Here is a 13,546-nt window from a genome sequence, read left to right on the forward strand (position 1 = left end):
TAATTTGCTACAAACTCAGTTATCTCCCCAAGCACAGCATCTGTTTCTTGAAAGCAGGAACTGTAATACTACACATCTTTGAAAGGCTACAACAAAGAACCATTCACAACGATTTCAGAACAAAGTGTTTCATAAAGTTTTAGGATTATAAGCCATTTAAGAAAGAAATGCTTACTTTTCTAGCAGTCCCAATTTCCTAGAACTTGCTTTGAATAAATAAGGTTAACATAAACTCACTTCAGAGTATAAACTCTAGCATTCAAACACTTTTCTACATAGTCTATGGTGCAAAGTCCGTTTCCATTAGTGTTAGTGGGCCATCCATTACAGCTCTGGACGAAAGATTTCTCCTGTACTAAACACTGTAGGGCCTGCACATTTCATCTGGGCTTTCAGTGAAGGTTTATATCCCAGTGTGTGTGTGTGTGTGTGTGTGTGTGTGTGTGTGTGTGTGTGTGTGTAACATGCATATATATAAATAGATTTCAAGATTTATTTTATTTTTAGTCATGTGTGACCATATATGTGTATATATGGGTATGAACTCCTTTGAGTACAGGGACTTGTGGAGTCCAGAAGAGAGCTTTGGAGCCCTGGCAGTGGAGTTCCAGGCTGCTTGTCAGAGGAAATTGAACTCAGGTTCTTTGCAAAACAAATATTCATTCTTACGCACCAAATCACCTCTCCAATCCCTAAGATTTCTATTTTTATATATTATATACACATTATTTGTTTTGGTGTTTCTATATTTCATATCCTAACATATTTGTATAATTAAGAACACTTATTTAGCCACATTTAAAACTTACTTGAACAATAGACAAGTAGTAAATATTTTTCTAAAATATTTTTATCACTTCTTTAAGAATGACATACAATGCATTTTGAACCTATTCACTACAATTCCTCCTAATCTCCTGCTAGACATACCCTAGAATTACAGAACTTTCTGATAGAAACCAATGCCTCAATTGTCTGCAGGGTTGAGAAAACTGAATCCTAAAGACATTGCTCAAGACTCTATAGTCAATTACAACTGGGGCTAGGGCTGAACACCAGTTCATCTGGCTGTGAGTGCCGATTTCTTCCACAAAGACTAACTTGTTTGTTTGTTTTCTGAGACAGGGTTTCTCTGTGTGTAGCCCTGAATGTCCTGGAACTCACTCGGTAGTCCAGACTAGCCTTCAACTCAAGGGACCCATTGTCTCCCAAGAATTGGGATGCCCAGCTAGTAGTCATTTTACCACTGATCATATATTTTATCTTATATATAATATATATAAACTTTCTAGGAAGGTTATGACTTGAAATGAGGTCAAGCATATTAGTGACCAAAACAAAGTCAGGCATAGCCACGTTACCTGTATCCTACAGCTCACTAGCAATGCCTCTGAGATAGTACACCTCTGAATTCATGATACAAATATGCAAAGTCACAGAACATACTGCTATGAAAGTCTAAGGCAAATGGAATGACTCCCACCTAAGCTAAAGTTTGCACGAGCCCCTTTGTCAGACCCAGCTGTTTCTCCATTCTGAATGTTTATATTATCTGTTTCTGTGACAATCACTCTTTCTACTACTAGAGCCTTCCCATATGTCCTTTCGGTTCTTTCCCTCCACAGAACAGGAATGTGTTCATGTTATCTATACCTTATTGGCTGGCAGGCATAAAAAGCTTCTCAAACTGATTTAAGATAATATAGTAATGCATCCAGATACTCAACATCTACGCCTTTGAGACCAAGTTTCTTCCCAGAAAAACAAAACAAAACAACTGACTTGACAAAAAAACGGTAGGAACTGATGGACTATCCTTTCTAGTCATTAAAAAGATAACCACTAACTCAAGCCAAATATTCCTGTGCAGTATATGGAATAAATGTGTGATGGGTACACCACATGGTACACTTTCCATAATATATAACAGTGATACGTATTACTGTTATAAATTCTGGTGGATATCTGGAACATTAGAAATTAAACTCCTAAGATGTGGGACAACTTAGTTATTATAATGCTTTAAAATTAGGATTTTAAGTATTTTTAAACTTGGCTCACAAGCATGTTTATGATGTGTATGTCAAATTTATATAGTACTTTACACTTACAAAACATTTTTTTGTCACCTCAACTTAAGAGTTACCATTTTCAGTTTTGTAATAAAAATTCTAAGACAGGTGTAATAATAGTTACAACAAGGATTCTATGTAAAATTTCTAAATATATAATATAAATATAATAAAAACAATAAAAACTGAGAAAGATTTCTAAATCTAAGCATTTCCTCATTAAAGTATATAATTTAATTAGAGATTAGCATAACTTCTATAATGATAAATTCTAAATGTTTTCACAGAAGAAAAGTGATATGGTTCCCAAGTTTCTGGGTAAGTTAAGTTCAACTATTCAAGTTTAAAATTTTTATATTAGTCTCTTCATCACAGATAAGTATTTTGTGATTTTTCAGTTCTTGATTAAATAATTTGGTAGTAGGAAGAATATTGTAATTTACAAACAGTTAAAAATAAAATTATCTATAAGTCATAGTTCTTTTATTCAACTGAAAAACTCAATCAGATTTAATATTGTATACATGTAAATATTGTTTGAAATGATCTCCTTAACAGTATATAAGCTCAAGGTAATTAATGTTAACATTGCCAATTCTGAACTTTACAATCATTTCTATTTTAGGAAATAAAATTATTCCTTTATGAAATAAAGCGAGCGAGCGAGCGAGAGAGAGATCCTAGGAGAGCATCTCTTTTGTCAAGTGTGAGAATTGACTATTAGATTGCACAAGTGTTATTTCTGAATAGAAATAAGTACATTCATTAGAAAATAGCATTGAACATTTAAACAAATATGCAAAGTAGGAAAGCTGCTCACCAGTCTGAGGGAATCCAAACTGATGAATAATCTCATCAGTGGTTAGCACAAATGACTGTTTCACCCTCTGCTTCTTTGTAGGGCCTGGTGGTGGTGAAGTCATTGAGAGATTTTTGTTGACCTGTAATAGGAAAGAGAAATCAGAAAGCACCTTAGATTTCCTGGGTTACGGATGCAAAAACTAGATGAGAAAGATTTGCTTAGTATCCAAAACAGGACATGCAACAGATGGAAGGGAATGCTAGTGACTTTGATGGTTGGTTTTTACAGTTGGGAGACAGGAAAAGTTTTATTAATGAGGGAAGATGATGGCACAAAATAATTTACCTTTCTAATCTACTTATTTTGGAATTGACACTATGCAATAATTTAAAATACAGGAAGCTTAAGTTTCAAAGAAATACAAATATAAAAGCAAATCCTTGATTGTTTTTAAATAGGAAAGTTCAAATGTTTTCTATCCACATTTTTCTAGTATTTTAGTGAAATAGCAGAGAAGTCCCTTTTTCAAATGGAACAGAGAACACCTGTGCTATTCATGTTTCTAGGTATAGATATAATACACTACACTCTAACTTCATGACAAAGCTTCTATGGCATAAAAAACCTTTTGTTCAAGACTAAACACAGAATAATTGATTAAAAATGACAATTAAACAAAGTTTCCACAAGTAAATATAATATCCTACAACATGTAAAACCTACCATGATTGTTCTGAGTATAACAGTTCCAAGAAATTAAATGTATAACAAGTGCATTTTCATCTGAATAGTTCACTAAAATAGTTAAAAAGTTTATTAGCAAATTTATCTTAGAATATAACTAATTTGAGGAAAAATCTAATCTTGTTCATTATGAAAACCTCATTTAATATTTTTTAAAAATCATAAAATGTGATCACCTTTTTTAAAAAATTGAGATAGCTTAAGTTTTAAAATTCACTTCAAATTCAAATAATCTTTGAATTAACAAAATACAAAGATAACATACTATATATAAATATTGCTATGTAAAAATGTCTTTATTTTTATTTTATTTACATTTCTTTAAAGAATCAAAACCACACAGAACTTCACTAGGATTTTCATTGCATTAATGTTTAAAAATGATGTGTTCTATTTAGGCTAATGTTGGACTATGGTTTACACACACACACACACACACACACACACACACACACACACACACCCTTTATCTGTCTCATAGATCAGACTGGAGAAAGCTTAATTAATACCATACAGCAATACAGCTCTAGAAAACCAAAATCGTTCTGTTATCTTATAAAACATTAAAAGTAGTAACTTTTCCTGTGTGACCATGGGGATCACATCAGGACTCTGCACATGCTCGTCAAGTGCCCCACCCAGAGCTATGTTCTCAGCCACGATAATTAGAAGGAGTCAAAACCACATCAGTGTTAAGTGACTGCCAAATGGAAAAATTCTCAGGCTCCATTAATAAGCTCTGGCCAAAGTTAATATACTCTAACTATATGTTACTAAATAACAAAAAAACCTTTGAGATTCATCAATCATCTATAAATGGAGATTTCAATAAAAGTTATATATGTGCTTTAATAAGAATGTGCCATTAAACTTGACATGGAATTGTAATATTCTACTTACATGTTAACTATCAAGTACTAGGCAATACATTTAATAGGTTAAGCAGTGCTGGTGGTATTGTGCAATGGCAGAGCTTCATCTGTGCTATAAAAAAATCCACTACTTCTCTGTGAAAATAAACTATAAAGTGTGATACAAACATAGTACTGAATAAATATTAGGTATTAGTATCATCCATCAGATAATCAGGAAAAATCTAATGTAGATGATGCAGTAAGTAATTATTTCCGAATTCTCTAGTTTTAATGGAAGTTATACATATGAAAAGACATTTATCACTTAACTAATTAACCTCTTGTTAGAGCCACTTGTTAGTTTTCCTTTTGCATTCTTGGAACTCCTTTTCAGACATGTTAAACAGTGTATCTAAAGTGCGGTGTAAATGAACAGGTGTATCCTAGGGCTGTAATTACATAATTCTAAGTCTATATCTATGCCATGGATATGGATATACACATAATGTGTCTTTCACAATCTTCCTCTTTGGCGTTTCATCTGTGCTAAAACAAAAATGAATAGCAGAAAGTTAAAACAGGACATTAAATGCCTTTGCTCAAACAAGAAGCTTCAGCACACTTTAAAATGCATTAATGTTGTGGGGGGGGGAGCACAATAATTATATGTTTTCCCTAAGCAATTTTTATGATTCTGATCTTTCCTGACATCTTTTTTTGGATACCACTCAAATGTTAATAAAGTGATGAGTACCAACATTATAGAGCAGGTAGCTCAATTTAAAAGATTTGAGATAGCAATCAATTATTATTAGTGGGGATTTGAAATTAGAAGTCAAAAGATTTTCAAAGTGGTCTGACATATATTTAGAATTTCATTTAGAGGAAGAAAAATAATAATAACCATTAACTAGAGTGGAGCAACACCTGCTTCTGAAATCTATGCTGGGGAAGATTGCTCCATAGCTTCACAGCAACAGAAAGGTTAGCTAAGACAGGCTGCCATATACCAATCGACCCTCTTTTCACAACACAGTTTTCGGCTTGCTTCATGCAAAACCACAATTTGCCCAAGTCAGTTTAATGCCTCCATACTGGAGAAACCTAAAGGCACAACATTTGAGTAAAATTTATAATAAGGAAAAGGAAAAAAAAATACCTAGATCTTCTGCCAAGTTAGTTACAAAACTGTTTTTCCCGTTCTTTCAGGTATAAGCAGCTTCATACAGAACATGCAAGCACTCATTTTTCAGTAGTGGGTTAATCCTTGTTAAAAATCATCCTGCTCCAACATAAAGCTGAACACAAAAGGTTAATCACACTAATAATTAGTTTCTCTTTTAGTATTTAAAACTTAAACCCCTAGGAAAGCGAGAGAACTCCCTTCCATGCAGATTTACAAGTCTAATCACACCAGCCAATTTTAGATCATCTGCTACTTTACCAGAACTAGAAATTTGTGAATTTTCAACCTCCAATGATTCTTTAAAAACTGGCTTAGAATTAAAACTGAAAGCACATTGATGCTATCTTGTTAAAGGTCCACAAATTCATGTCTTTCCCAGACAGCTGCCAGTTTTCTACCTCAGAACTTACTTTCTAAGGGTAACTATGTTGCTTTGGCTTGCAGGATAGTGAAATGGACAAAAGGAGGAGTTTGTAGTATTTTAAGGAAAAACCTAAACATAATCTACAGACTCAGGTGCTTTCTTTATAACCCAGGACAGAGGAGTGCAAAAGAGTTGTAATGAACTGCATGGGAAGTTTACAATTGTCAGTGCAGGAAATCCTTACTCTCTCTCCCTACTCTCAAATCAGTTCATTATACTATCCAAGCAGGAGCTCGGTGTGAAGCAGTCACTGAGAGTCTCCCTTCTATAATCTAGTTGTTTGAGCCTGTAACAGATACCAAGGAATCGTGGTTCATAGATTACATGAAGTTCAAAATTAAAATCAGTCTAGCTCAAGCCACTAATACAGCAATATGCCTCCAAGTATGGCCACCTACCTAAAGACTCTTGGTTTTGCTAAGCCTTTACCTCTTTCCTCTCTTGGTACACTGCCCTTCCTCACAGGGAAACTTCATCACAAATGGCCTGAGTTCCTTACTTCTAAATCTATGAAACACTACACCTCTTGAACCCGCTCTACTTTCTTCTTTCAGTGAGGGAGACGGGGCGCTTCTGCTCAAGGCTACTCAATCTTCAAGTTCTCACAGGGGTCAGTAACTAGGCTCTTCCAAAGTCTGCGAAGAAACTCTACAGAGTCCTGTCTGCTTAGGACAAAAGAACAGTAAACCAACAAAAGCTTTCCCTCTACCTCAGGAACTCCCGTAGGCTTCATTAAAAGAAAAGTTTTCTGAAAAACAGCACAGAAGCAATACCTCAGCTTATTTCAACTGCGCTCATCTCCATAGCATGCTAAAATCAATCTCCACCACGTCATGCTCGCTTTCTTCTCGCCCTTTCCTGCCATTGCTCATGTTTACCCATTCGGTCACAATGGTGTTTGCTGGATGCGTCCACTTCTTCCCGCATATCACCTCACTTCATGGAGGTCCCCCAGGTAGGAACATCTATAGCATCACTTCATGTGCTCTCTAATTGTGTTGCTGAAATCTATGAAAACCTACGTACAGAGGTGACCGAGCCTTTCCCTAGGAGCACTGCCACCCTCCCTTAGTGGACCAGGCAGGAATTCTTGACTCATCCCAGACTGCTCCTCACCTGCACATAGAGACCACCAACTACATAGCAGGTCCTCCACCTAACCCAGCCCCTCCACGCACCTCAGAGCAATGAAGATTAACTGGTTCTTATCTAGTTTCCAAATGTCAGGAAGAGATTATATTTTTAAAAGTATTTTAAAACATTTGCAAATAACTGAAATTAACTCTTGAAACACTATTCTAATTAAACCAACTGTATCTTCTTTATGATGAAAATATACAAGTAGATGTATACAGACAATATTTTTAAAATTTTAGACATGGTCTCAGAGTCCAGGTCTTGAATTTAATATGTAGGTGAATCAGGATTGAACTCGTGATTCTTAGGCCTCTACTGCTTGAGAGTCACCACTAAACTCAGCATATATAAAATATATCTCATATGTATGTAACATATATAATATGTATATAATATAATATATTATATGTATATAATATAATATATATTATATGTATAATATATTATATGTATATCATATGTATATAATATAATATATAATATGTGTAATATGTATGTATATAATATGTATGTAACATATATAATAAACTCAGCATATAATTATATTCTCTGAAATTTCTATCATTTAAAAATTTTTAGAAACATGTTTTTGGTAAATAGTACATTTCAAGATAGTTCTGACTAAAATACAATCCCTTTACAGCATTGTGTGTGTGTGTGTGTGTGTGTGTGTACAGGTTCATGAAGGTGAGTATGCATGCATGTGCAGGGGTATCTGCAAATGACGAAGAACAAGGATAGAAGTTAGGTGTCTTTCTTAGTTAATGTCCACCTTATGTTTTGAGCCAGGGTTCTTTACTGAGCCCGTGAGCTCAGCTTCCCTGCCTGTCCCAGCCTCCCCAGTGCCTGGCATTTTCACAGGGGCAGCACTCACTGCTCACCAGACTTCTGTGGCAGGCGTGTTACTGAATGAGTCACCGTCCCAGCCCTTTAATTTTTGCTCCATATTCATGTACTAACCACAATCATGGCCACAACACCCTTAGTATGCCCAATCTTATCACATATTAACCATAACAAGTAAATTAAACTTAAATGCATTTTTATTAATATAGGATAAGAGATGATACTATTTTTTGAAAAGATGAAGTTCCCTGGCGACAAGATGCTTACAGAGGATTGTGGAGAGGCAGATATGCAAGAAATAGTTGTGGTAAAAATATTATAAAAACTTAGTATTTATGTTAGTATCATTAATAGGTTAGTAAAAGAAGAAGAAAAAAGTAAAGAGATTCTTTTGAAGTAACTTATGATCTAATATTAGAAAAAGACAGACAGAAATAATTACATACAAAGGCAGAATAAACGTATATATAAAATAAGCCAGCTATGAATAAATATGTCTGAGAGTATGGAAAGGTCAGTTTCTTGTGAATATTTGTTTATACTGTGTGAATATGAGAAATCACAAACAATACTTAATGGAAAAAGAGTCAGGCAAAAGCGCTACTGATATATTTCCATGCAATTTGGAGGAAAGGAAAGCACAAGGCAATTTGTAAATTATAAATCACTATGAAGAAATTCTTAGGCTATCTTAATTCAAAAGAGCCTAACCTGACCTGCCACATGGGAAGCAATCGGATGTGACTTCTCATCTCCCCATCGGCAAATCTGCACCTGTGCATCCACCTAGCTTTACCTGCCAATTAGGAAAAGAAAATTCCCTTCTCTTAAAGCCGTGTGAGAACTTGTGCTTCTACCCCCCACCCCACACTCTTTAAAGAGCTCCATTAGTTACCACCTCCGTGGCACATTATCAATGGCTAAATCACCACCGAGTTATTCACAAAGCAAAGAAACACACTTCAGCATCCATCAAATGTCCCAAATGGTTCCTACCGAGCTACTCCCAAGCATGACACACACTTTGGAAAGACTGGCCGGCCTTTGCGATCTGGCATTTTTTTTCTGTTCCATTTCCAGCCCATTACTAATGTGTTTTTGTGGCCATTTAAGGAAAGTAACCAGAGCCATTATCTTTCCAAATACAAAGGCCAACTCTCTTCTCTCTTTACCACGTGTCTTCATAGCACACAGTACCTAAATATTCTTTCTGAAATGCTTCTCCTCAAAATCCCCTTGACTTGCCTTCTCAGGAACCATAGCCTCACCACGCTGTCTCTATAGGAGTCCTTGTCCAATTTCATAGCCTTTTAAAAAGAGCTTTGGTCCTTCCCCTCCTGAACACAAGATTCACATAGCTGCTATCCACTTCAGTTATCCTTGTGCCCAAGACTCTACTTCTAACTCCCGTTTCTTCCGCTCCAGCACTCTTCACCTAACTAAAAGCCACCAGCAGCATCTACACCATTGCTGAAAGCCCCAAACAGAAGATGCCCCTCATTTCTTTTACCACACTGGATGTATCTGAAGACCTAGCTTCAAAATATATGGCCCCAAACAATAAACTTAACATTATCTTCCCTGCTCACTATTTGCAACTTCATGCTGTTAGTATAGGTCTCCCCTGCATTTCTTCTTTCTAGAAACAGTGTGTCTATCTGCTGATCATTGTGCTTGCAAGACCTTATTCCACTACATCAGTTCTCCCATTCACCCTGGATTGTTTCTCCAATATAGTACGTTAACTCCACCCTGCTGAGAGAATTCTTTAAAAGGATGCCCAATCTACTCCTTTTTACCTTTCTAGGCCTGTCATAAAGCCTCGCTTGCCTTTGGCCATTCCCTATCCAGTTAAGCAAAGTAATAATTTCTGATCCTTAAATAGCCCAGTGTCCTTATTCCTAGTTCAGGATTTTAGGTTTTTGTTAAAGGTTTCTCTCTGGGAAATCTTCCTAAATCCTCCTCTAGAGAACAGGCCCCACCCCTTCAGCCATTCTTCATTCGAAAAAAGTTTATTTTGTTCACTATCAGTTATTATCTGAAATTACTTCATTCAGTTTGCCTTCATACACACACACACACACACACATACACACACATGTTTTTGTTAATGTTACATCCCAAGCACCTTGAAAAATATTGGTAAACACTAAAATACTTGTATAAAGATCTGGGTGTTGGTGGCATATGCCTTTAATCTTAGCAACAGGGAGGCAGAGGAAGGTCAGTCTCTTGGGTTTAAGGCTAGCCTGGTCTACTGAGTGAGTTCCAGGACAATCAGGGGCACACAGAGAAACCCTGCCTCATAAAAAACAAAACAAAACTCCAACAACAACGAAAAACAAAAAAATGTAGAAAGCAATTTTGAGCATTCAAAATTTTAATCATCAGACTGAGATTTGAAAAGAAGGAGACACTTTTATTAAGCGCTTGGCAAAAGCTTACGCAGTGCGGATGTATAAGAGAAAGCATAAACGCACTCTGCTGCTGAGAGTGGTGACCAGTGACAAGGGCGACAGGAGCACCCAGTGGGGCCAGGAACGGTCCTTAAAATAAGTGGCACTAAGACAACTGGAAAGCTACGCGACATATAAAAATTAATTAAAAATAACCACATATCCAAATGTAATAACTAAACTACAAAAATCCAAGAAAACAACAAAGAAGTAAATATGTAAGACATAGAACCAGGTAATAAAATTTTGTATATGATACAAAAAAGATGGACAAAAGAAAGAAGATATACTAAACTTCACAAAAACTAAAACATTTTTTTCTTTTCAAAGGATGGGAAGAACATACAAGCGGCATTAAACATTTGTAGAAATTATATCTGAAAGACAGTTGCCATTATATATGTCTCCATGTATGTGTGTATGTGTGTGTGCGTGTGTGTGTATATATATCATGTATGAAGCACTACTAGAAGTAAATAATAAAAAGACAAAAAAAAATAAACGGGCAAATAATTTCAACAAACATTTCAGAAAAAACATGCCTAAAATGTTCAGCATCATTAGCATAAGGAAAAGGCAGGTCAAAAATCACACCATTAATATCATGCCTCATACTCTCTTAGAGCAAGAAAAATGAAAAGAATGCAAAGAATTTAAGTATTGGTGAAGATGAGGAGAGACTAGAGCCCTCATACCTTTCCTTGTCAGGTTCTAAAATTATTTATCCATTTTGGAAATGAGTTTGAGAATTCTTCAGAATGTTAAAAATAGTTATTATGTGATCCAAAAAACTATACACTCCCAACTCAAATCCCAGAGAAATAAAAACACAGGTTGACAAAAAATTTTTTCATACAAACACATGGCCATAGCAGCATAGTTTTAAAGCTAAAATGTAGAAACAAGCCGAATGCTGATAAACTGATGAGCAGGTGAGAAAATGCAACATACACATATTTGGCAAAAAAAAAAGTACTGCAGATACACCGTATAAATGGGGACATCTTGGTGCTCGTAAGTAAAGAAGCCAGTCATAAAAGGCCACATACTAAAGCCAGGTATGGTGGCTCATGTCTCTAATCTAAGCACTTTGGAGACTGGGAGAGGAGGATCACAGTGAGCTTGAGGCCTATCTAGGATATAGTGAACATCAGGGCAGCGTGGATTCCAGAGCTGAATTCTGTATAAAAACAAAATGAAAGTCTCAACTCCTAACCACAAAGACAACATACTATATGATTTCATTGAAGTGAAGTTTCCAACGTGCAGAAAGTACAGCAGCACTTTGTTACCATGAGGCAATATGGATACATGTTATGTTTATAAATTGGAAAGGGCTGCTAACAGGCACTAGGTGTCTTTGGAGGAGGACTCGCATAATGCTGAATATAATTAAAAACAGTGAACTCACACCCTTTTTGAAATTTATTATGATTTTGTATTATCATGTATAATGTATATAGGCACACATGTACCACAGTGTGCATGCAGCGGTCAGAGGACAGCTTTTTAGAGTTAGTTCTTTACATGGGTCCTGAGGAACAAACTCAGGTCCTCAGACTTTTGTGGCCTGTGCCTTTATCCCCTGAGCCACCTTGCTTCTTATATCTTGTTATGTCATGTTCAGTTGGTATTCCTGGGAGGTCTGCTCTTTTCTGAAGGAAAACAGGAAGAGTATATCTGGGGGAGAGAGGAGGCAGCACAGGCTGGGAGGAGTGGAGGAAGGGGTAACTGTCGTTGGAATGTATTTTATGAGAGAAGAATAAATTTTAAAAAAGGGTATTAAGATGTGTGAATTATGTCACAATAAAAAGCTATTTAAAATCATGCAATAAAGGTATTAGTAATGTTAATCTTTCTTAATTTTGATTTCCAAATATATAATTAATTATATTTTTGATGAATGTTGATTCTACATTTGTTACATGCTAGGGATACAAGACGAAGATGCTACCTATCACTCTTGGTGAGTTTTCAGATTAACAGAGGACATTCTCCTTAAATACTGGTTAGGTGTATACGGAATATCTGACTCAACTGACATGCAGACAGCGTTAGAAGTGAAGGCTATGGCACACATTGAGGTGGGGAGAGAGGGAGGAGAGGTAGAGGTCAGGGCTAGTCAGAACAACTGCTACCACTTAAGAAGATTTAGTAATCTTGGAGCTATAATCACTATAACAATCACTGCTATCAGGAACAAGTTTCCTGAACATCTGCAGCCAAGTCAGACTAGAGCTTGTTCTCTTTTCCCCTCCCCATCTTCCTTCCCCTTGTCTATATTCGATATCCGGTTGACTTGTGATAATTAGGTAAAATGTGATGGGTCCTGACTGATACTGAGCAGCTCAGTGGTGGGGTAAGCCTAGTACTTTCTGGCATGACTGTCTTACGCCATGTTCCTGCTATCTGGTGCAGATGCTCAGTCAACAAACTACTTTCTTCCTTTGTATGACACTGCATGAAGATCTCTTCTAGTCACCCTAATTCTCTCCCTTCCGGATGCCTCATCTTTTACCATGTGACATATAATTCTATTTGGTAAATGACAGACTGTCTATTCAGATGAATTTTGAGAGTGGCTAAGGAGGAGGAGGAAAGGATGTAAACAACTATCATTGTGACTACTAACTGCTTAAAGGTTGTGTGTAAACGTGGGCTTGCTTGTAAAAAGAGAGTGCCTGCTGTGTGCGGGACCTGTACTGAAATTATATCCCGATTGCTAGGATTCCAAATCTTCAAAACTTTGAAGCTTCTGGGGTTCCACCATTATAATTTTGGTAAATTGGAAGTTCAATAAGAAATGTATACATCAGGTCAATTTTTGTAGAAGCTGCCAAGTCTACAATGGTGCATTCCAGTTCTCAAGTATAGCATGAAAGAAACTGTAATTTTAAAGTTGTCTTCCTGGTGATAAAAACTACTTACTTTTGCAGCACAGGATCGTATCACCTCCTAAAAGAAATACAGTACAATAAAGAAGGATTCATAATTTTATTTAAATAAATATTGTCTCTTTTCAAAA

General features: G+C 36.0%; 1 protein-coding gene across 4 annotated transcripts in view; it reads right to left on the reverse strand.

Moving 5' to 3' along the window:
- Ahi1 (Abelson helper integration site 1) overlaps window positions 1-13,546 on the reverse strand; it is a 148,454-nt gene that overhangs the window by 69,762 nt on the left and 65,146 nt on the right. For 3 of the 4 annotated variants that reach the window (XR_012907697.1, XM_075947891.1, XM_075947902.1), the window contains exons 17-18: window positions 13,450-13,476; window positions 2,893-3,013 (exon numbers count right to left, since the gene is read on the reverse strand). Coding sequence is in view for 3 of the 4 variants with exons in the window: in XM_075947891.1 (XP_075804006.1) it covers window positions 2,893-3,013; window positions 13,450-13,476 (148 nt within the window). In the remaining variant the exon portion in view is untranslated. The remainder of the gene's footprint in view (window positions 1-2,892; window positions 3,014-13,449; window positions 13,477-13,546) is intronic. The other variant, XM_075947910.1, reaches the window with a different exon arrangement.

This window comes from Microtus pennsylvanicus, chromosome 1 (genome assembly GCF_037038515.1).
Source record: "Microtus pennsylvanicus isolate mMicPen1 chromosome 1, mMicPen1.hap1, whole genome shotgun sequence".
NCBI lineage: Eukaryota > Metazoa > Chordata > Mammalia > Rodentia > Cricetidae > Microtus > Microtus pennsylvanicus.